The sequence below is a fragment of the Rhinatrema bivittatum genome, chromosome 1 (genome assembly GCF_901001135.1).
Source record: "Rhinatrema bivittatum chromosome 1, aRhiBiv1.1, whole genome shotgun sequence".
NCBI lineage: Eukaryota > Metazoa > Chordata > Amphibia > Gymnophiona > Rhinatrematidae > Rhinatrema > Rhinatrema bivittatum.
Window position 1 is genome coordinate 214397365 of NC_042615.1, and position 23160 is coordinate 214420524.

General features: G+C 43.8%; 1 protein-coding gene across 3 annotated transcripts in view; it reads left to right on the forward strand.

Annotated features, from left to right (window-relative positions):
* SORCS2 (sortilin related VPS10 domain containing receptor 2) overlaps positions 1-23160 on the forward strand; it is a 1741628-nt gene that overhangs the window by 1427947 nt on the left and 290521 nt on the right. For all 3 annotated transcript variants that reach the window (XM_029591638.1, XM_029591649.1, XM_029591657.1), the window contains exon 8: positions 15604-15693. In XM_029591638.1, the coding sequence (XP_029447498.1) occupies positions 15604-15693 (90 nt within the window). The remainder of the gene's footprint in view (positions 1-15603; positions 15694-23160) is intronic.

Below are 23160 nucleotides of genomic sequence, written 5' to 3' on the forward strand. Positions count from 1 at the left end.
CAGTGGACTATGAACCAGGAGACCAGGGGTCATGTCCTGCTGTCACTCCTTGTGATCTTGGGCAAGTCACTTTACCTTCCATTGCCTCGAGTACAAAAACTTAGATTGTAAGCCCTCTGGGGATAGGGAAATACCTACAGTACCTGAATGTAAACCGGTGTGATATCTCAATTGAGATCAAATGTCGATATATAAAAAAAAAAAAAAAAAATTATGTTTGGAAGCAGTATTGACATTCAATGGCATCTATTGTAGCAATTTTCAAAAGGCCACTTACACATGCACAGTACATCTGCATGTGTAAAACCTAGTTTTAAGCATGTAAATCCTTTTGAAAAGTACCCTCATAATATAAAAAATAATCCAGAAAGGACCAATTGGAATTAAATGAAAACCAAAAATAAAACCATGAAATAAATGCCTAAAAACATTTTTAAAATTATAAAATATGATCTCAGAATGTACCTTATTTATACACATGCATGTAGAGAGGAAAAATGAAAACTGTACAGATGACCTGTGAATCCTATTTCAAGAATATAAAAAATGTAAACATCAATATAAAAATAATATAAATGTTAAATTATAAATAAAATTATAAAAGTAAAACAAAAAAATTGTAAATACACAATATTATAATACATAACATGCCCTGAATATGTCTTAAATCACATATAAGGGACCACAATTGCATTACTATCTTAACTGTAGCTCAGTTACCTCAGCAAGGAGTAAATCCTGTATTCTTTTAAAAATAAAAATTTTTGAAAGCCATCTTTAAAAAAAATCCAAGAACACCTCATGGACCCATGTATACCCATATATGACCATGCAGAAAGCTACTACACTATTTTATAACACATATATCTACCCTGCAACATAGGCACAGATGTTATTTATATGCCAATACCTATGATTTATTTAAAACACTTACTTTCTCTACCTATTTTATAAACATGCACGCATATATTATGCACACACAAAAATATGAAAACCTACCCCAAACCCCCCTGCGCCCGCCGAGCCTATTTTGCATAGGCTCGGCGGCATGCGTGCAAGCCCCGGGACGTGCGTAAGTCCCAGGGATTTCCTGGGGGGGCGTGTTGGGGCGTGTCGGGGGCGTGTTGCGGCGGCGCGTCTTCCGGGGGCATGGCCACGTGCGTGGTTCCGGCCCGGGGGCATTCCAGGGGGCATGGCCGTGGCCTCCGGACCGGAACCTGGTGCGCCGGCAACCGGCCCGCGCGAGTTACGCCTGCCTCAAACAGGCATAACTTTGGGAATAAAGGTGGGGGGGGTGTAGATAGGGCTGGGGGGGTGGGTTAGGTAGGGGAAGGGAGGGAAAGGTGCGGGGAGGGCGAAGGAAAGTTCCCTCCAAGGCCGTTTCGAAATTGGAGCGCCCTCGGAGGGAACGGAGGCAGGCTGCGCGGCTCGGCGCGCGCAGGCTGCCGATTTTGCGCAGCCTTGCGCGCGCCGACCCCAGATTTTAGAAGATACGCGCAGCTATGCGCGTATCTTATAAAATCAGGCGTACTTTTGTTCGCGCCTGCTGTGCGAACAAAAGTACGCGCTCACGCAACTTTTTAAAATCTGCCCCATGGTGCACAAATGTGCTCCCCCTTGCGCGCGCTGACCTTGGATTTTATAAGATACGCGCGTATCTTATAAAATCCGGCCTACTTTTGTTTGCGCCTGGTGCGCGAACAAAAGTACGCGCCCGCGCTTTTTTATAAAATGTACCCCTATATTTTTTAAAATGCACATGTACTTGAAATCCCAAGTTTGCCGATACCTTCACCAGTTCACCCATTCCATCTCCTGTTCATCAAAACCCTCCTAATACTTCACCCTGATCTCCACCCAGTTCACCCAGGACTCCCACCAAACAATAGCAGAATACAGATGAATTTGATATCATTTGTACTAGATAATTAGCAGGTGTAAAATTGTATGAATAAATTGCCAAATATATTTGCATAAACCTTATAAAATAGCAAGTTACATGTTTTTGTGCAAACCATGCCCCAACATTCCCTAAACATGCCCATTTTTTTTCATATGTATATTTTTTGCACAAAGGTGGATTTACATATGTATGTGACCCATTTGGGAAATAATTACGCTTCATATACCCACATATATGCTGTTTACGAATGCAAAGCTGTTATGAAAATTTATCCATTTGGTTTTAAAATAAAATCTGTCTAAAAGAAAACCATATATTAATAATGGAGCTAAAAATGAAATAAAATGTCATTATAAATTTAATTTATAGGCAGCTACCATATTTATCAGTTCATGCAAAAGATGTGCCTTGTCTCTGTGTGACTGCTGTGTTTAGTTTAATAGATTTGATAAATCACCTTCCATTCAAGATGATGTACAATAAAAACAGATTATATTATACAAACATAAATTCATTAAAAAATCTAATAAAATCTAGTAAATCTAAATCAATATTCAAGCACTAACATTCAACATGCATGATAGTTCTCTCAAAAGTCATGAATAAAACCACTGTCTGACATTTACCAAGACTTAGCAAATATAAAAGTATTACTTTTTCATATTTTAACCAGAGTACACGTTAGCAAAATAAGTATTATACTTGATAACTAAATATTCTTTTATATTTATCTCCCAAGAAACAAAGTCGTAAAAAGTGCATTTACCATCCATCACCAACTCTAAACCTTTAAACAACATGCTTTTAAAAATGTATTCAGAGTCTACAGTTCAAGTCACTGTGGCAGAAAAAACTGCTATTTTGATTAAATGTGTACATGTTTTTTAATAATGTTTATCTTTTATAGGCCGCTTATGAATCACAGCTGAAGAGAAAAAGAACCAATAAGTTTTCTCTAATTAACTAATATATATGTATATTTGCTCACAAAGGTGGATTTACATATGTAAGGAGGAGAAGCAAAGCACTAAAATAAATAGATCCTGTTAAAATATCAGAGTAAGCAGGTCTGGCATAGAACAGCTTCAGTGCCTGATTTCAATCTGCAACCTTTTACCACTCAATTAGGCCGAATCATGTGCAGCACTAATCTGTATTCATTTACCACCTTAAAATATAATCTTTATAGGAAATATAATTATATCACTTAAAAATCTTTATGCCAAATGCACAGGGTTAGATTTTAAGACCTGCGCACACAAGGGGGTGTACAATTGTACACTTTGCACACGCCGAACCCGCACTGAGCCGCGCTGCCTTTGTCCGTTCCCTCCCAGGCCGCTTCGAAATCGGAGCGGCCTCAGAGGGAACTTCCCTACCCCTCACTCCACCTTCCCTTCCACTAACTACCCCGCCCCCCCAAAAAATTGTCCTACCTTGTTGCGCCTGCTGGCCAACTGCTGGCGCACAATCCCCGGCACAGCGGCAAATGGCCGCTGTGCTGGGAGCCTCTAACCCCGCCCCCAGAACACCCCACGCCACCCCCTCCCCATCCCTTTTTGAAAGCTCCGGGACTTAGACGCATCCCGGGGCTTTACGCGTGTCTCCAGGCCTTTTTAAAATAGGCCCGGCGCGCATAAGTCCAGTTACGTACGTAACGTTTTGAAAATTCGGCCCACAATTTCTATCTGAATTAGAATTGTTCTTTATACATGGCATTAAATTTCTTGCCAGACCGAAAAAAGCCCACAATTCATATTAATTAGAAAATGTTGAAACAAAACTGTCACAGAACTTAAATATTTTCAAAATATTAAGGGCCGGATTTTCAAAGCCCTACGTGTGCCAGGTCTATTTTATAAAGGCCCGACGATGCACGTAAAGCCCCGGGACACATCTAAGTCCCGGGGCTTTACTAAAGGGGCGGTCTGGGGGTGGGGCAGGGGCGGGGACAAAGGCCTCCAGGCAGATGCAAAAGGTATAACAAAACTTTGGGGTGGAGGTTAGAGTAGGGGGGGGTTGGGGGGGGGAAGGTTAGGGGAAAGGCTGGGAAGGTTAGTTAAGGGGTGAGGGAACGGGGATGCCCATGGGCGTCAGCGCACACAAGATGCACTAGTGTGCACCCCCTTGTGCGCGCCGAACCCTGATTTTATAAAATTGGGCATACATGTGCGCGAGCCAGGTAGTGCGTGTACATGTACGCCCGCGCATACTTTTGAAAATCTACCCTTAAATGTAATTGTACATCATTTGTGCTGTTTTTCTTTTGTGCCTTGCCAAGAACAACTTTTATTTTTTTAATGATGTGACAGGTGTTAAGTCAAAATACATTTTTGAAATACCAAAGTTCGGACCTCCTTTACTAAGCATTTTTCCCATAGACAGAATGGCTGAAAAGCCTAAGGGGTAGATTTTCAAAGGGGAAGCATACGATACGCGCGTACCCCCCGAAAACCTACCCCAAACCCCCCCTGCGCGCGCCGAGCAAGCCCCAGGACACACGTGACGGGGGTGTGCCGCGAGTGACACGGCGTTTCGGGGGCGTGCCGTGAGTGATGCGGCGTTTTGGGGGCGGGCCCGGGGCGTGGCGCCGGCCCGGGGGCATGGTTGTAGCCTCCGGACCAGCCCCCGGGTCGGGTGATGGCGCGCCAGCAGCCCGCTGGCGCGTGCAGATTTACGCCTGCTTTAAGCAGGCGTAAATCTGCCAACAAAAGTGGGGGGGGGGGGTAGATAGGGCCGGGGGGGTGGGTTAGGTAGGGGAAGGGAGGGGAAGGTGCGGGGGGGTGGGTGGAAAGAAAGTTCCCTCCGAGGCCACTCCGATTTCGGAGCGGCCTCGGAGGGAACAGGCAGCGAGCGCTGGGCTCGGCGCACGCAAGTTGCACAAATATGCACCCCCTTGCGCGCGCCGACCCCGGATTTTATAAGATACGCACAGCTACGCGCGTATCTTATAAAATCCAGCGTACTTTTGTTCACGCCTGGTGCGTGAACAAAAGTACGCGCTCGCGCAAAATTATAAAATCTACCCCTAAATAAATTAGGTCCTTTGTTGGTTTGTTTATTATCCTGTACTTAGTAAACCTTGGGAGCAGAAGTTAACTCTGTACACTGGCCAGCTGCCGGCACATGCTTCCCTGGGACAGCTTCTAATGGCGCTCTCCCGGCCCTCCCCTCCCCACCCAGGCCATGCCTCCGGCCCACCCCTTTTACTTGGCCTGGCACTTCTGCGCATAACAGGGATTACACGCGTGGCTGGGCTGTTTGTAAAATGCGTGCACAGAGCCCAGCCACGCGCGTAATCCCTATTTTTGTATTACACAGGCCTTTTAAAATCGGGCCTTATAAGTTTCCTGTCATAAGAAATGCAAAATTACCAAACCTACATAAAAGAAAAATGAAGTGACTGGTCAGTTGAAGGAATTCCAAAAAGCAGAAAACTCATGAATAGTATCCTAACAAATTCTGGAATTAAAATATCTGTACAGCAATCAAGGTCCCATTCTGCATTTAGAAGAAAAGGCAGAGAGCAGGCCCAGGATGCATCCAAAATTGGCATGTATTTTAAGCAATATGAGGACAATTTTTTAAGTCATTTCTGTGGGTAAATCAGGATTTCCTTGCATGCATAAATCTGGGATCTGAAAATTGCACTTCCTCAATGCATCTATAAGTAACCACGTTGGTCCACGAGGTGCCTAATTGCAGCTATATTTAGAGGAGGCATTCCCAGGAGTCATGTTTAGGTCAGCGAGGAAAATAAGGCATGCAGATTTCATTTTCAAATCTATGTACATTATTTTCCATGAAGAAGATACATTCACAAAAAGTAGGTATAAATGCCTACAGGCTTTTTGTATCCCTAGCAAGTTTCAAAGCAAAAGACCATGTGTATGTTCTCTTTGAAAATCTGTGCTAATTCCAAGGGTTAAAAGTACATGCAGACTTTATCGCAATGTTGATAGGATGAAAATTGTCTCTTTTCTATACACGTAGCCCCTGCTCAGGACAAATAAAATAAAGAGTCCGGATGCTGGGGTTTTTCTATCCTGGCACAGACTTTGTAGGTTCACAAAATTTTGGTCAGATAAAATGTTGGAATTTACCTGGCTAGGAATATAATGGTGTGCAGGAAAGAGAAAAAGTAAATAAACCAGCTTTTTCCCCTCTGTGACCATCTAAACTGCTTTCCTCACTGTGAAGCTTCGACGCCCCTTCTTAAACTTTCTTCAGAATGCTGCTTCTTGAGAAATTAGGCCTTGCGATCAACAAAATTAGCTTCACACAATACAGCATATTTCCAACTTGTATCTTTATTTCATCATCACTGGTTTATCTGCAGTAAAAATCAGCAGTAACAACACAAACAGTAGAATGAGTCTCAGAAACTAGGGAAAGATCAACAGACACATCACAAAATCTCTGTTACAGCTCCTGTAATTAAAAATAAGGCAAACACAGTCTCCAGTTTTGACCACTATATTAACACCAGGTAGTGCTCCCTAGAGCACTGAATCCTTCAGCAAAAAAGCTGGAAATTGCTCTGGCAGCTGGCTGTGCCCATAATCCTGCTAGGGCGCTGGATAAGTCACAGGGCATTACTGAGCAGTCCTTTGGCACACCAGCCTCCACTGTAAAGGAGGGGACTCTGCTACGCTGCAAGAACCAACACACTTATAGGGCTTTATCCAGGACGTGTCCTGCTCCCTCTGAACACAAATCCCTTAGAAAAAAGGTCACCAGTCCTATTCAGAACAGGGCACGCTCCACTAGAGGTCATTTCTCCACACGGTACTTAAATGAGTAGGCAAACAGGGCATCACCATCTTCAAAATATAACCAATGGTAGAGGTTAAGTGAGGATTTAGGGAAAAGCTTAATGATGCCACAACTAGTGGCACAGGGCCCAGAATTTATGACCTGGGCCATATATATATTTTGTTTTAGTTTTTAAAACCTCCACTCTGGATCCATCTGTTGGCAGTTTGTTTACAAGCCCCTGGATGAACCGTGATGCAAGGAACATTCGGGCACCATGGCATTTTCAAATGATTTTTATCCGTGGGCTCTAGTAAGGGAAGCCAACACAGATTAAAAACGTTGGCAATCTCTTTAAAGGAAATTACCCATTCTAAGCACAATGTGGGCCTTCTGTCTTCCTAAAGGCAAGAGCGTAGACAGGGGACCCTTGAGGCGTGTGGAGATGCTTTCAAATTACAGCAATGTAAATGTAGGCAGATGACAGCTGAAGGATTTCTCCCTTTTTTTTTTTTGGATCATAAATTAAGGGCTAGGGGTCACATTAATCTTGTCGCCACATGATTTCATATACACAGTGGTGATGTAAATCTATGCTGAGGGAAATCTTGGGATGACACCGCTCGAACAATATAACTTGGCAGTCCTGTGGGTACAAGGCAAGTGTGCCCGCTGCTGAGGAGGCAGGTTCACTTTGATTGCTTAGACAAGACAATATTAGGCCATTTCACCGGGGAACGTGCTCCCACTTTCCTGCTAGTATTTATTTTCCAGACTTTGCAGACGAATCCCCCTTGAAAGGTCAGTTTTATTTGCGGTCGCATATGATAGACAAACTGTTGCTTAAAATGAAAGTAAATCCCTTTGAGGTTTGGCTTGTGTTTGCCAGTTAATAAGTCATCTCCTTAAGGGCTTCGCTGAAAAATAATGTTGTAAACAAGGTTTTAAATGTTACATTCTGCATTATGTTTCAGGTTCTTGTGTTCAAGGAGGTGGAGCGTACATGTATGTAGCATCTTGTGTTCAATCACAAAAAAAAGTCATAGTTGATTTGGTTTTCATTTCTCATCTTACTCAACACTGGATTTCTCCCCAGCCTTTCTCTTTTCTTGCTGTATTGCAACACTTTATCAAAGAAAGTCATAAAATGTGCAGTGGTTGGTCCTCCTTCTCTGTCTGTTCCGAGCCAGTTGTTGTGTCAGAGGTGCATACAAACCCCATTAATACAGGGAACAAGTAATGCAGTGGTGCCTATAAATAGGGCTGGTGCGGGGTAGCACGGCAGCTTCAGAATTTGGTGCCTCTTCCGCTCCAACCCTTGACCAGCACCACTGCAGGTGATACCGCCTTCTTCCTCTCCCTTTCTGTCCCCTTGCTGCTGGCATGTGACCCTCCCCCTACCCCCCACTGCCGATGCCTCCCATCAGGCCTCTGTTACCGCTAGCATACCTCTTCAAACTATACTGGGTGATTGTGCAGGTGCCTGAATATGGGGACTGTGAGCTGCTGCGTGCTCACAGTCCCTGCAGTGACGTGGCCCTGCACCTTACTTTGGAGGCGTATCTAGGAGCGGAGGAGGAGGAGGCAGACACAACTAAGATTGTGAGTATGCTGGAGCCCACAGCATCAATCATTGCAGAGCATGGCAATGAAAAAAAAAAAAGAGGAGCAGTGGGGAGCTATGGGGTGCATCAGAAGGCGGGCAGTAGTGAAAAATCGGGGGACCCTCTGCTCAGAGGCGAGCGGCAGGAGAAGCAATTTTACTGCTCCTTGCAGCTTGCCATCTTGGTCATGCCTTCCCTGATTAGAAACTCAATCATACGCATTCAGACATCCTAAGCTCTGCGTATGGACTTAAGGAAGACAGGGAAAGATTGTGCAGTCAAGAGAAGCAAAGGCTGCAGTTACAACACCTCCCACCCAAAATTACAGGTCATAGTGTGAACAAGAGTAAAACACCACCAATAACAGATGTCAACAATTACAGCTAGAATTTCAAAATGACATATACGGTAATGAGATATTTAAATTAAAATAAAAAATATTTGCCTTTTGCCATTTTGCCGCATCATATTGTTCTCTCTTCTCTGTTTTCATCTTCTGTTTTCTGTGGATGCCTATCCTTGTTTATTCCTGTTTACTTTTCTTTCTATCACTTTCCTCCTTCCCTTTCCTAGTCCCCACATGTGGGTGAGATAGCGCCATAGGTGTGATGGATCCCAGCTGGGCCTTCAACATGGAGAGCAACAGAAATCACAAGTAGTTCTGAAGCTTAAAGCACAACCTAAACTAGAGACAGACAGTTTAAGGTATTAATCCCAGAGTTGCCATTTTATAGCCTCATCCCAGAGCTGACAATCATGTGCATGTGAAGTTATGCACCTGTATTTGGGATGCTTTGTGTCATATGGGCTAACAGCACTGCCTCAGCTGTTTCAGAGCCACTGCTGACATTAGAGTGCTCACCTAGCAGGCCTTCAGTTCCAGTCTTTAGTAAAGCGCCTGTGCAATATTTGGCATTCCCACAATGCTCACAGGTCATTCCAAGCTAGCGTATCTTTGAGGTTGCATGCACCCATACACAGATGCGCCCTGCTTATACCTACCTAGGCAAAATATCAACTATAATGTACAGATGGTGAGGGCTTTGGCTGTTGGGATGTCATGTTGGTTAGGTTAGCTTCTCGGGAAGGCGACACAAGGAAGCTAAGCAGACTGTGTGATGGCAGGATTGGGAATCAGATGGTGTCATGCCTTCACTTGTATTTGCAAGTCACCTCAGAAATGTCAACATCACGGTATAGATTCTAATAACTCTAAGAGCACCCACTTGTCTCCTAAGAAAATGTTCACATCATTGAATCCAATGCAAAGGTGTGTTAAAAGTTATTTGCCTCACCTGACTCATCACGGGCAGAGTGGATGGACCATTTGGTCCTTTTCTGCTGTCATTTCTCTATTTCTATGTTTCTATAATATTTCCTAATGCATGCTAAGCAGCTTATGCATGGGAAATCCTATGGGGCAGATTTTTAATATTACGCACGGGGGGTACATTTGTCCGCGCTACCCAGCGTGCACAAATGTTCACCCGATTTTATAACATGTGCGTGCTGCCGCGCGCATGTTATGAAATCCAGGGTTGGCATGCATAAAGGGGTGCACACTTGTGCACCTTGCACGCAACAAGCCCTAGGGGAGGCCCTATGGTTTTCCCCATTCCTTCCAAGGCCGCTCCGAAATCGGAGCGGCCTTGGAGGGAACATTTTTTTTGGTCCCCCCCACCTTTCCCTCCCTATCTAACCAACCCCCCCAGCCCTAAATCCCCCCCTACCTTATTTCATTGAGTTATGTGCACCGGCTGGCTGCCGTCACGCCAGGCCCTGACACAGGCCACTGTGTTGGGGCACTCGGCCATGCCCCCGGACCGCCGCCACGCCCCCGGACATGCCCCCATGCCATGGTCCCACCCACGATCCCGCCTCCGGACCGCCCCTTTTTCGAAGCCTCGGGACATACGCGTGTCCCAGGGCTTGCACACGCCACCGAGCCTATGCAAAATAGGCTCGCGCGCGCAGGGCTAGGTTTTTGGGGGTTACGCACATAGCCCTTTGAAAATCTATCCCTATGTTAATAAAATATGATGGCTGACTTCGAAAAAGCCAACCCCATTATTTTAACATGTTTGAGTGAGGTGCAGATATTTTCCTGAGGGTGCATTGGGACACTAACGTGGCTCTATGATTATTCCACGGAAAAATTAAAGGGCCATGGTGCCAAAATCCAATACCACCAACAATTAGTTAAAAACCACCCCAGGAGTCTTGGCTTCTTTCTATGATCTGCTCTAATTGGTTGGTGGTTTTCGCGCCAAAACCACAGCATTTAAAGGACCATTGTATCCCTTTAATCTTTGCGCTCCCGGCCACCTCATGTTGAAATTGACACAGGTATGTGCTTGCTTCTTTAAATCTGATCTGAAGTCGGCAAAACAATGTGACAAGGCAATAGCTAAAGCCAGAAGAATGCTGGGCTGCATAGAGAGAGGAATATCAGTAAGAAAAAGGAGGTGATTATCCCCTTGTACAGGTCCTTGGTGAGGCCTCACCTGGAGTACTATGCTCAGTTCTGGAGTCCGTATCTATGAAGGGATAGAGAACAGGATGGAGGCAGTCCAGAGAAGGGCGACCAAAAAGGTGGAGGGTCTTCATCGAATGTCTTATGAGGCGAGATTGAAGAATCTAAGTATGTACACCCTGGAGGAAAGGAGGACCAGAGGTGATATGATACAGACTTTCAGATACTTGAAAGGTTGTAATGATCCAAAGATAACGACAAACCTTTTCCGTCGGAAAAAAATCAGCAGAACCAGGGGTCACTTTCAATGCATATTACTCTCTGCTTCAACGGTAAGGGCGAAAGTCTGATACTTCACTTTCAATGCATATCCAGCATAGCTGCTTCAATGGCAGGGGTGGAATGAAGAAAAGTGGATCTATATACAGACAACAACCAACAAGGACTGAATTACATAGTCGGGGGTAAACAAGCATGGGTGTAGCTTGCTTATTTTTTTTTTTTTTTTTTTTTTTTTTTATATACCGACATTCATCTCCATTGAGATATCACACCGGTTTACATTCAGGTACTGGAGGTATTTCTCTATCCCCAGAGGGCTTACAATCTAAGTTTTTGTACCTGAGGCAATGTAGGGATTGCCAGCTTGACAAGCTTCAGGCAAGCCCCAGCAGAGAGAGACAAAATTTCACGGGCAAACTTTCCCCCAGCCCCCGCTCACCTGCCCTGGCCGCGGCCACGCAAGCCCCCAGCAGCAGCAGCAGAAGGGCGTCCATGGGTTTTGCAGCGGTATTGCAGTATTGCAGTATTGCAGCGGTTACTATCCCTAACTAATTAAGCTAGATATTTCACTTAGTTGCAGTTCCAATACTGCTCTCTACATTAATGGAGAGGGGAAGAGAAACAGAGCCAAAAAGGTTACTAAGGGCCAAGAGTAACAGATAAGTATGAGAAAAAAAAAAGAGTGCAAAAGCTTGCTGGGCAGACTGGATGGGCAGTTGGTCTTCTTCTGTAGTCATTTCTATGTTTCTATACTGGCTTTATCCCATCAGTATATTGTCCCACAGTGTTATTATTGAGATTTGATACTTTCATGTTTGTCCCTCCCGACACAGCCTTGCAGTGAAACACGGGGTCCGTGTCGGGGGACCCACTTTGAAATGATTATGTGTATTTCAAAACAGTGTTGCCGTACCAAGTAAAAATGTATAAATGTGAATAAAACATCTGTGTGGATCTTTAATCTGCTCTGCACTTCTCTTGCCTATTTGTTTGCTATAAGTAAGATAGCCAGATAAGTTTTCAAATACTAGTTAGCTGGCTATTTTACTTATCCAGCTAATGACACTTTTCTTTTACTTATCCAGCTATTTTACTTAGCTGGATAAGTCTCAAACAGCGCTATTTGGTTGGATAAGTAACATTTTTTACAACTTATCTGTCTAACAGGCCGATACAGTAAGGACGCGTAAGAAAAGTGCGGCAGTGCCAGGCACACTCTCGTTTGCTTGAGCACTGGCAGCAGCAAGCCCCAGCAGCCAGCGATCGGCGGCAGGGAGTGCAACAAAGCACCTGTGCGCGCAACTCCGATTTTCCTCCTCCTTCGGACGGGCACCTGTACGCCCAATTTGGGCGCTCAAGGCAGCAGGCGCATGAACACGCGCCGTGACCTGAGTGCCTGGCTGGACATCCGAGATCATGGCGCGCGTTCATGCGCCTACTGCCTTGGGCGCTCAAATTGGGCGTACAGGCGTGCGTTCATGCGCCTGTACACCCAATTTGGGTGCTCAAGGCAGCAGGCGCATGAACGCACACCTGTACGCCCAATTTGGATGCTCAAGGCAGCAGGCGCATGAACGAGCGCTGTGACCACGGACGTCCAGCCGGGCACTCAGGTCATGGCGCGTGTTCATGCGGCTGCTGCCTTGAGCGCCCAAGTTGGGCATACAGGCGTGCGTTCATGCACTTTCGCCGGTGGGAGCTGCTGGGAGCCGCCTCGCATAGGGAGCGCCCGATCCTCCCCGGGCTGCTGAAGCCGCTCTCGCCGCTGGCTGCCCCCGGGAGGCAGGGGAGCCACAGTGCACGCCTCGGGAGGAGGGGAGAGAGGACTGGGGCTGCTCCAGAGCTGTCAGAGCGCCCGCACAGGAGACGGGCACCCATGGACGCCCTTCTGCTGCTGCTGCTGGGGGCTTGCGTGGCCGCGGCCAGGGCAGGTGAGCGGGGGCTGGGGGAAAGTTTGCCCGTGAAATTTTGTCTCTCTCTGCTGGGGCTTGCCTGAAGCTTGTCAAGCTGGCAATCCTCGATGCCCAAGCGTAATCCAGAAATGATTTTCACCCTGCGCCTTGCTTTATTTTTTGTAAAAAATTTTCCCCCTTGTGCAAGAAGCATTTTTTTCTGTGGATTAGGTTGGTTTGGGACTGGGCAGCTAAGTTCACCACACTAACACCAGGGTCAGGGTAGGCAGTAAATTAGCAGGTTAAAGACGCGGCAAAACAGCTGGTTAAAAAGGCGATAATCGGGGCGCACGTTACTGTATCGGAAGGAATAGCTAATCTGATCATTAACATATCATATACATGCCGCGGGCAGAAAGGGATATGCGTCAATTTCAAGAAGAGGTAAGGACGCGTAAAACCGGATACTGAATCGCGGGTTAGACTTACGCGGCCAAATTGTGCGTACAAAGCGGGTTAGAAACAGGGTAACCGCGGCCGTGCTTTACTGTATCGGCCTGTAAGCGATGGCTTTGATGCCACTTAGCCGGATAAGTCAAAATACAATCCGTGTATCTTTTAGATACACAATCATGCTGTAGGGTAGATTTATATGTATTTTACAATGTGCACGCGCATTTTCGCTCAAGATATAAAATACATGCGCATGAGCACGCATGCCCATATACACGCTTATATGGGTGCGCTCGTGCATGTTTTAAAGTTCTCTTACCTACATTTAATGACAGAATCTTCCCAACATCTCTAAGACTCATGATATTGCAGATAATGAGAAATGAAAAAGACTCACAATCCTTGGTAAGCTCAATCTAACTGTGGTAAAACCTGTCTTCCCAGCATATCCTCTTACCTAAGAACCTATGGATAGCTTGTATAAGATCATTACCTCTCTTAGTAAAGAATGTATGTTCCCTGAAAGCAAAACGCTGAGACCCTACCCATCTTCCACCCCCCTTGACTCTTTAGAAAGTTGCTACTTTTGCAAATCCATTAGCCAACTTATTGGTGCACATTTATACCCGCTAATTTACTAGTGCAAGAGATAATCAGACTTGCTGTTGTCTGCTATTTTTGGGTGGGAGATCTGAGTGAACTGGGGGTGGGGGGGAGTTAAGAATGAAGTACTAGAGGATCTAGGTGAACTGGAGACGGACTAGGTGAACCGGCAGAGATATCAGCTAATTGGTGATTTCATGTACACATGCATATTTTTAAAATATACTTCAACATGTATAAATCAGGGTTTTTAACGTGACTATATTATCTGTTCACATATAAAATATGCATGGGTAGAAAAAGTCTGTGCTTTTAATGCATTGTGAATATTAATGCGTATCGAACATGTGCACATACTTTCAGAGCAGAACTACCTGGTCTTTTATAAAACTGTGCAGATCCCACCACACACTTTATAAAATACTTGGGTAAATCTCATTTATGCACATAAATGCTCTACCACGAGTAGGCTTGAAAGCCATCCTCCCTAATTCTAGGTCAGTTCTGGGGCAGGGACCTATCTACTATATCTAAATTGTAATTTACGTTGAGGATAATTTTCAAACAGCTCTGTGCAGTCCCATATATGCACATATATGGCTGTGAGAGATCTATTTAGTATTTTATAACCTGCATGCATCAGGTATGTGCATATCTTTGGTTACGCGTGCATTCCTGCAATGCATTGGAAGCACACTTTTTTTCCTATCTATTTTATAAACATATGCGCATATATTTTATGCACAAAAAAAGAAAATTTGCTCACGCAAAACCCTAATATCTATGCAGAAGTCACATGTAATTGAAAGCACCAGTTTGTCGATACCTCCATCAGTTTACCCAGTCCATCTCCAGTTCTCTCAGACTTCCCACCCAACAGTAGGAGATGACAGATGAGTTTATCATTTGCACTAGATAATTAGCAGGTATAAAACTGCGTGAATAAGTTGTCTAATGTATTTATATAAATCTCTTATAAAATAGCAACTTGCGCACATAACTCATGGCCCCGTCCCTGAACACCCATGGACCGCTCCTTTTTTGCTCAAGTAAAAGTGCAAGAGAAACTGAAAATACGCATGTATTTTTGATGTTTATTAAATAGCACGTGTGTGAATACAAGCTACTTAGCCTTACTATATGTTCATTTTACACATGTAGCTCTGTTGAATATTCATATCTTTAACTACAGCTTTAGAAAGCATGCAATTAAATCCCCCCAAAAATTCTATATCTGAATTGTTGCATTGTGGAAGTTTATTTTCTTAGGGAACTGAACCTTGACTGGGACTACATATGCTGCTGATCTCGGCAGAGAACATGCTCTTGTGCTGTAATAATTCTTAACCTGCTTAGGTGCAAATGTGAGCTATTGCAATTTAAGAAATATAAACTAAACTGAAAGGAAATTCAATTTATTCAAGGTGAAATGTTATTGTCTTTATATTGATGACATCAGTTTCATGTTGTCTGTTGCCACGAACAGCATGTGTGATAAAAAGTCCAAGATAAGTGCTATCCCGGTTAGCACAGGACAATAAGTTCATGGCAGTGAGTTTTAGAGAAACAGAATAGAATGAGGTCACTAAAAAGCATGTAAATCAGTATAAAAGGTTTTTTTTTTCCTTTTCACCCCAGGTATCATCAGAAAATCGGACCAAATACTATGTATCTTACCGTCGAAATGATTTTGTACAGATGAAACTTCCAAAGTATGCTCTACCAAAGGTGAGTGCACAAAACATCTGTTTCTTTCACTTGTGTACGCACCTCTACACAGTGTACATGTTGTATATTTTCTTATGTACTTGTCAAACCACAGATAGCTGTGTAGATTTTGGTTATTGAACGATAACTTTCTTTTGAATATATCATTAAAAGAATGGCTGTAGAAAATGTTTTGATTCGGTTATGCATGTGTGAGTTTATTTCATTGTGTCAGAATAGGTTGTATTCTTTTTATATGTGATTAACATAATCTTTCCATTTTGTTTAACCAGTAGAGATGTGAATCAGAATCGGATCCGATTCCGGTTCCGATTCACATCGTGATTTTTTTTTCGTCCTGCCCGATCGGGTTTTTTTTTTTATCGGCTGCACCCGAGCCGATAAATAAAAAACCCACCCCGACCTTTTAAAACTAATCCCTTAGCTTCCCCCCCCCCCCCAAAACCTTTTACAGGTACCTGGTGGTCCAGTGGGGGTCCCGGGAGCGATCTCCCGCTCTCGGGCCATCGGCTGCCACTAATAAAAATGGCACTGGTGATCCTTTGCCCTTACCATGTGGCAGGGTATCCGTGCCATTGGCCGGCCCCTGTCTCATGGAGGGAGCACTAGATGGCCGGCGCCATCTTTAATGGTGTGGGCCATCCAGTGCTCCTACCATGTGACAGGGGCCGGCCAATGGCACGGATACCCTGTCACATGGTAAGGGCAAAGGGCCATCGGCGCCATTTTGATTAGTGGCAGCCAATGGCCCGAGAGCGGGAGATCACTCCCGGGACCCCCACTGGACCACCAGGTACCTGTAAAATGTTTTGGGGGGGGTCGGAAGGGTGGGTGAAGCTAAGGGATTAGTTTTAAAGGGTCGGAGTGGGTTTAGGGGTTATTTTTGTGTGCTGTTTTTCCCACCCGCCCCCAAAACGAAAAGAGAACCCCACGAACAATTTTGTGGGGTTTTCCTATCGGTTTCGGGGAGCCCCCGATTTCTGACGACTTTGAAAATATCGTACAATATTTTCAATCGTCAGAAATACGATTCACATCCCTATTAACCAGTTTGCATTTGTTTTATTGATTCTTTTCTTATTGCTTCAGAGAGTGTTAGCATAGCTGTAAGACGTAAATTTGCACATATTTGGATGCCTTTTATTCAGGTAAAATTAGAGTTAACCCACCTAAAGAGAATATGTTCTAAGAGGTCCGTAATCAGACACAGTCTGCATAGCAAAGTTAGCCGGATAAACTTATCAGGCTAACTTTAGAGGCATATTCAATAGTGCAGCCATACTATTGAATATAGCCGGCTGTCTTAAAGTTAGCTGACTGACTATAGCTGGCTAACTTTAGGATGGGTCTTTGTCCTGACCAGACTTAACTGGCTAGGTCGTCAGCTAACTGAATATTGGAGTTAGCTGGTTAACTTAGCTTGCTAACTCCTCTTGGTTACATCCCAGGAATGCCCCTAACTTATCCGGCTAAATTCTAGCCCCCCTAACTTATTAGCTGGCTACAATTTAGCCGGATATGTGCCAAAATATTCATTTAGCTGGGTAACTTCTTCATTATTTGGCTACATGCTTTTGAATATGGACATCATCAAAATAGCACACTATGCATAGACAGCTTCAAGGTAGATGTTTAAAGAATATCTTGCTAAAAAAGCTAGCTGGATAAACATATCCTGCTAACTTAGCTGTGATATTCGAGGTGCAGCGCAAATAAGTTTGAAATGGCTAGAATCAGTTTTTGGCAGAAAAGAAGTTCTAGAATATCTATTTATTTATTTATTTGAATTTAGATTCCACTTTTTGCAGCGCTTCAAAGTGGATTACATTCAGGTACTGTAGGTAATAGGGAGTTATGATATGAGGTGGAAAGTGGTACGCTCAGGAATAACACAAGGAAAGTGTTCTTCATAGGAATAGAGGTAGATAAATGTTGCAGCCTCCTAATGGATGTGGTGGCAGCCTGAGATATATATATACAGAAGGGTCTTTAGTGGTTGGTAAAGTCTAAGATCAAATAAGGTCTCTGCAGTATTGCAATAAAACATAAGGAGTGCCATCAAGCCCAGGATCCTGTCTCTGACAGTGGCCAGTGCGGGTCGCAAGCACCTGACAGATCCCCAATATTTGATCCATTTTTTGTATCTCATGCCGAGAGATAAGTGCTGGATTTGTTAAGTCTACCTGACAAATAACTATGTATGGGCTTTTCCTTTCGAAACTTGGCCCAATCCTCTTTTGAACCCCACTGTGTTAGTTGCCTTGACCACATTCTCTGACAACAGATTCCATTGCTATTTTGTGCGCTGAGTGAAAAAAATACTCCGTATGATTTGTTTTAAATCTGCTGTTTACTAGTTTCCTGGAGTGTCCCCTAGTCCTTGAAAGTGTAAATAAATGCTCCCTATTTACTCGAACCACCCCACTCATGATTTTATACATCTCAATCATATTTCCTCTCAGTTGTCTCTTTCCAAGCTAAAAAGGCCTAATCTGTTTAGCCTTTCTTCATAATGGATTGGAGCCTTTCCATCCCCTTTATCATTTTTGTCACCTTTCTCTGTACCTTTTCTGTGTCTGCTATGTCTTTTATGAGATGGGGCGGCCAGAACTATACACAGTACTCAAGGTGTGGTCGCACCATGGAACTGTCCAAAGGCATTATGATATTCTCAGTTTTGTTCTCTATTCTTATCCAAATTATTCCTAACATTCTATTTGCCATTTTCACCGCCACCACATACTGAGCCAAATATCAGGAGAGGGAAAAGTCAGCAAACTAGATGGCCTGTGAGGTGTTCGTCCGCCATCATATTTTTTTTTTGTGTAGAAAACTTTAGGTTGTTTATTATGGCATCCTATTATGTTATGTATAGAATAAAGAAATGAGCCTATCTGCAAACAGATTAAAACTACCGTAAGAAAACTGGCTCAGCAGATATAGTATAGATCACAACTATAGGTGTTCTAAAATTAGTGTTGAAATAAAACTGTGCCGTCTGTTTTATAAGATGAAAGTATTGTTTGATTTCAAGAAATCTGGTTCAAATACAGGACACTAATCCACAAGAGTTCCTCTTTCATCGACTTGTTTCAGATGTTCATGGCAACCCCTGCTTTTTAAGAAACCTCAAGAAAAAAGAAATGCTAAAATGTCCTCTGTGTAGTATAGTTGTCATTGTATAGAAGCAATAAATTATATCTAAACCGGGTATCTCTAGATAGTTAATGTTTGTCTGGGCCCTCATCTCCTTTGGACAGGGCATTAACTGCAAAGTATTGCTTAATTTATCGAGGGGCTGCTACCAACTTTGTTCTGCTTGGGGAGACACTCCCTCTGTGTTCATAAAATAATATGACAAGGGGCTCCTGAGAAGTCCCCAGGAATCCCACTCCAGCACATCACTAGAGATCTCTTCTAAAGAAGTCAAAGGCTGAAACCCAGAGAAATAAAAGAGAGAAACAATTTAAAGAAAACATCAAGGAGCCAACCTTATACAAACACTGCAAGCATTTCATAATGGAGTAGGCACTCATAGATAAAAACTGGTCCAAGCTGCTACTATTATTAATAATAATAATAATAATAATAATCATCATCATTTGAATCGAGTGCATCAGATGTATACATTGCTGTACACATAATGGTAGCCAAAACAAAAGTGCCATTGGCTAGCAAAATTGTGAGCTAGTTGATTCTAATTCTCATAAAGTGCAGCAGTCTCCACTTGCATGAATTCAACCTTGCTTTCTCCAGGGACGACATTAACGCCTTTTATAAAAATAAGAAATCTGGCACCATTACCATGCTCTGATTCTTCTCTGCTATGAATTATGGTCTCCGAGTTTATAAACTCAAGCACATAATGGCGCAGGATTTATTATTTTTGTGGCAGTAGTTATTGTTCCCCCTTGAGAAGAATTGCATGGTTGAAATGCAGTGCACTGTGACTGCCATGTTTTGAGATAATTAAAGCAATTAAAGTCATATTCTTCATAGCCTTGCTCCTGTAGACTTTATTCTGAATAGCGGTTAGCGGTCTGTTTCACTGTCTGAGTGTGGTTTGCCACAGTACATTATAAGGATCCAGCTATACGATGTCACATAAGATTACCTACTGTACGTCTGTGTACAAGAGAAATGCACAAAAGCAATTCAAGTAATATTATAAAAGCTACAGAGAAAAGTCCATTACAGGGGGCATTTCATTATGAGCAACTCACTCAGAAAAACAAGGTAGCTGGAATTTCCAGTACGTGGCTCTTGCACCATAAATCCGGCCTGTACTGTATTAAAGCACCTGGATTTTTTATTTCATGAGTGCAATGATGTTGTTATTGGAGGATTTTCTTACTATATTACAACTGTTTGTTTGACATGCTTTAATACATTCTTATTAAAATGATAGATTCTACTACAAGTTCTTTTCAATCTGCAATAAGACAAGTACAAAGGATTCTTATAAACACTGATAAAAACACCTGACTTGAAGTATTTAAAAAAGTGTGTAAGTGGGACACTCAGCCTGATGGAATGCCTCTGTCTGTGCTCTGTGAATAAAACCACATCATTTACAACACTCTTAGCAATGCAGATAAATCTTGCTGTGTTTCCCAGGGCAAATGATATTCACATCTGACATTTCATGCTTAACTACCTTACATACTTAGGGAGATTGCAGAATTTCTCTCATCACAAGCTCAGCGTTGATGTAACAGTACATTATTTTGACTCCACATCAGTATTTCTTCTGCTTTCTCCTATATCCTTTGTATAGACAGAGTAGATATGTGCATGAAAAAAAAAAAAGTTTGTTCTTTGTTTTGGGGGGGGGGGGGGGGGGGGAAGAGGTTGTTCTTTGGTTGATTTAATGTTTTATTCGGTTCAGTTCATTTACCAAACTGAAAAAAACCCAAAACATTTAAACACTCCAAAAATCGGCAAAACAAATAAAAGAACCAAACAGGCTTCCTTGAGAGCTTTTGACCACCTCCTGCCCTCAAGAAAAATAGCCAGGGCCTTCGCAGTTCCTGATCCACCTCCACTCCTGTCCGCCACCTCGCAAAAGAAGACTTGAGCATTGGATCTACCCGGCTGTGCTCCAGGAACTTGCCCTGACACTTTATTAAACTTAGCTCTGCTACTAGCCTTGGCTGTATCATCTGGTAACATATTTCACAGCTTTATACATTGCCAGAAAAAAAAAATGCCTTCTTAAATTTGTTTTAAATTTGTTATCAGTTAGTTCCCAGGAGTGTCCCCTAGTTCTAGTACTATTTGAAAGAGTAAATAACTTTTCCTGTTAATTTGTTTCACATCACTCATGATTTTATGAACCTTTATCATATCCATTCTCAGTTCATCTCTTCTCCGAACCAGAGTCCTAACCTGTTAAGCCTTTCTTCATATGAGGACTATTTCATACCTCTTATCATTTTTTGTTGCCCTTCTCTGCATCTTTTTGAGTTCTGCTATATCTTTTTTGAGATGGGATGACCAGAACTCCAGAAAACATTCTAGATATGCTTGCACCATGGATTTATAAAGAAGCATTATGATATTCTCCACTCAAGGTTGAATAGGGGTAATAATGCAGGATCTTTTCTATTAGATCTTTCCTTGGCATTTGAAATTGTCAGTCATAATGGGGGGCAATGATCAGAACTGCCCACATTGTTGCACCATTAAAGCAAAATTGCCCCTGGAAAAATTACCCATAGAGATTATGCTTGCTCTCTCTGCATGTAATATTTCCATTGAAAACTGCTTGGGTAAGTTTAAATATTTTTAATGGGTTGCCTTCTCTCATGGATGCTCGTCTTCTTTATCACTGCATTGTTTAGCAGCAAAACTGAGCCACATGTTTGTTTTTTTTTACATAAAATTGGGAACCTGTGTTTCGATCTCAAGCCTCCCTGACAGAACAGATCAAAAGATGGGATGCCTTATTATTTTGAGTGTTCAAAGAATAAATTCCCATGAAAACCCACTTGGTTTCTTGTCCCAAATTCTTTTCTTGGTTTACCTAGGAACTGCATGTTTTAAAACAAGAGAATCTGTCGTGAAAAACAAGATTGGAATCAGATAAGCTGAAGTATTCAACTTGCCTTAATATCTATAAAGCTGCTGTTTAGACTTGTTATGATCTGTGGGTTGGTGGACCCTTGGCCCGATGCGTGAGTTGTTACTGCCTGTGGGGAGGAGCCCCACAGGTCCGCGCCGTCGGGAGGCGGAATACCAGCACAGGAGGAAACTCTTGGCAAGTGATGGCGAGGTCCCAAGGTCGCTTAGCTAACCCCCACAGGGTGGTAGGCTGTAGGAGGTTCTGGAAGGTCGGTCCCAAGGGGGCGCAGCTGCAGCATGGAGGAAGAGACCAGGAATGTAGACCACCCACGGGGTGAGGTAGTCCAGGCCTGGCCCAGGCAGCTGAAGGTAGTAGAACCCGGAGAACGGAGGTGTAGCCAGAGAGAAAGCTGGAGTTGACCCGAGGATCGGGACAGGAGACAAGCTGGTACAAGCAGGGATCCAACCCCAAGGAGCGGGGCTGAACTAGGTTGAGCATAGAGTAAGCGCAGCCTGAGGAGCAGTCAAGCGCTGCCAGTCTATAACATAGATGCGGGCACAGCCCTGAAGAGCGAGGAGGCCCGATGAGGGACTCACGATACTGTGAATCCAGAGGAGACTCAGGTAGCTGCAGCCAGGAAGGATGGAGCCCAAGAGGCGTGGGGCCAGCCCAAGGAGTGGGGTAGGCCAGGGGAGCAAGTCCTCGGGTAGCATACACTGACCCCTAAGGAGCGGGTGCCAAACAGGGTCCAAGGAAGGCCACAGACAACGACTGGAGTTTCCGCAGCAGTTGAGTCCAAGGATGGAACTTGTTGCCAAGTCAGTTTCCTGGGGGCGTTGGCGCTTAAAAAGGGAAGGCCGATGATGTCATCAAAGCGGGGCACCCCCGAGGTTCCCACCGAAGAGGCTTCATAGGTGGGGCCTGTGATGCATGCACATGCCTAGGAGGGCCCAGCGTCAGAGCAAGGAGCAGCAGCATCCATGCCGCCAAGGAGAGTCCCGCGGAACGCAGCATTGCAGACAAGCCCTTGTAGCGAGTAGCCCCGGGGAGGGCAGGAAGGCAGTGTAGGAGGTGAGCGCTCACGGTCACAGCTGTCTGCGGCCAACAGGCATAACATGACTGTTAAATAAGGTTTTTATTAGGGATGAGCATTTGTTGCTCCATTCATTTCATTTGTTTTGGTGGTATACACATATCTCGTGAATGAATAATAGGCAAGCAAAACTGATGGTATGCATGTTTGTGGGTTGCCGCCTGCATATACGCATAACATCAGTTTTGAGCGGCTACTATCCATTTTTGAGATATACATGTACCGCCGAAACACATGGAGCAACGAATGCACATACCTAGCTTTTATCAATCCAGAATAGAGTTAAGTCAATGTGAGATAAGGCAACTTT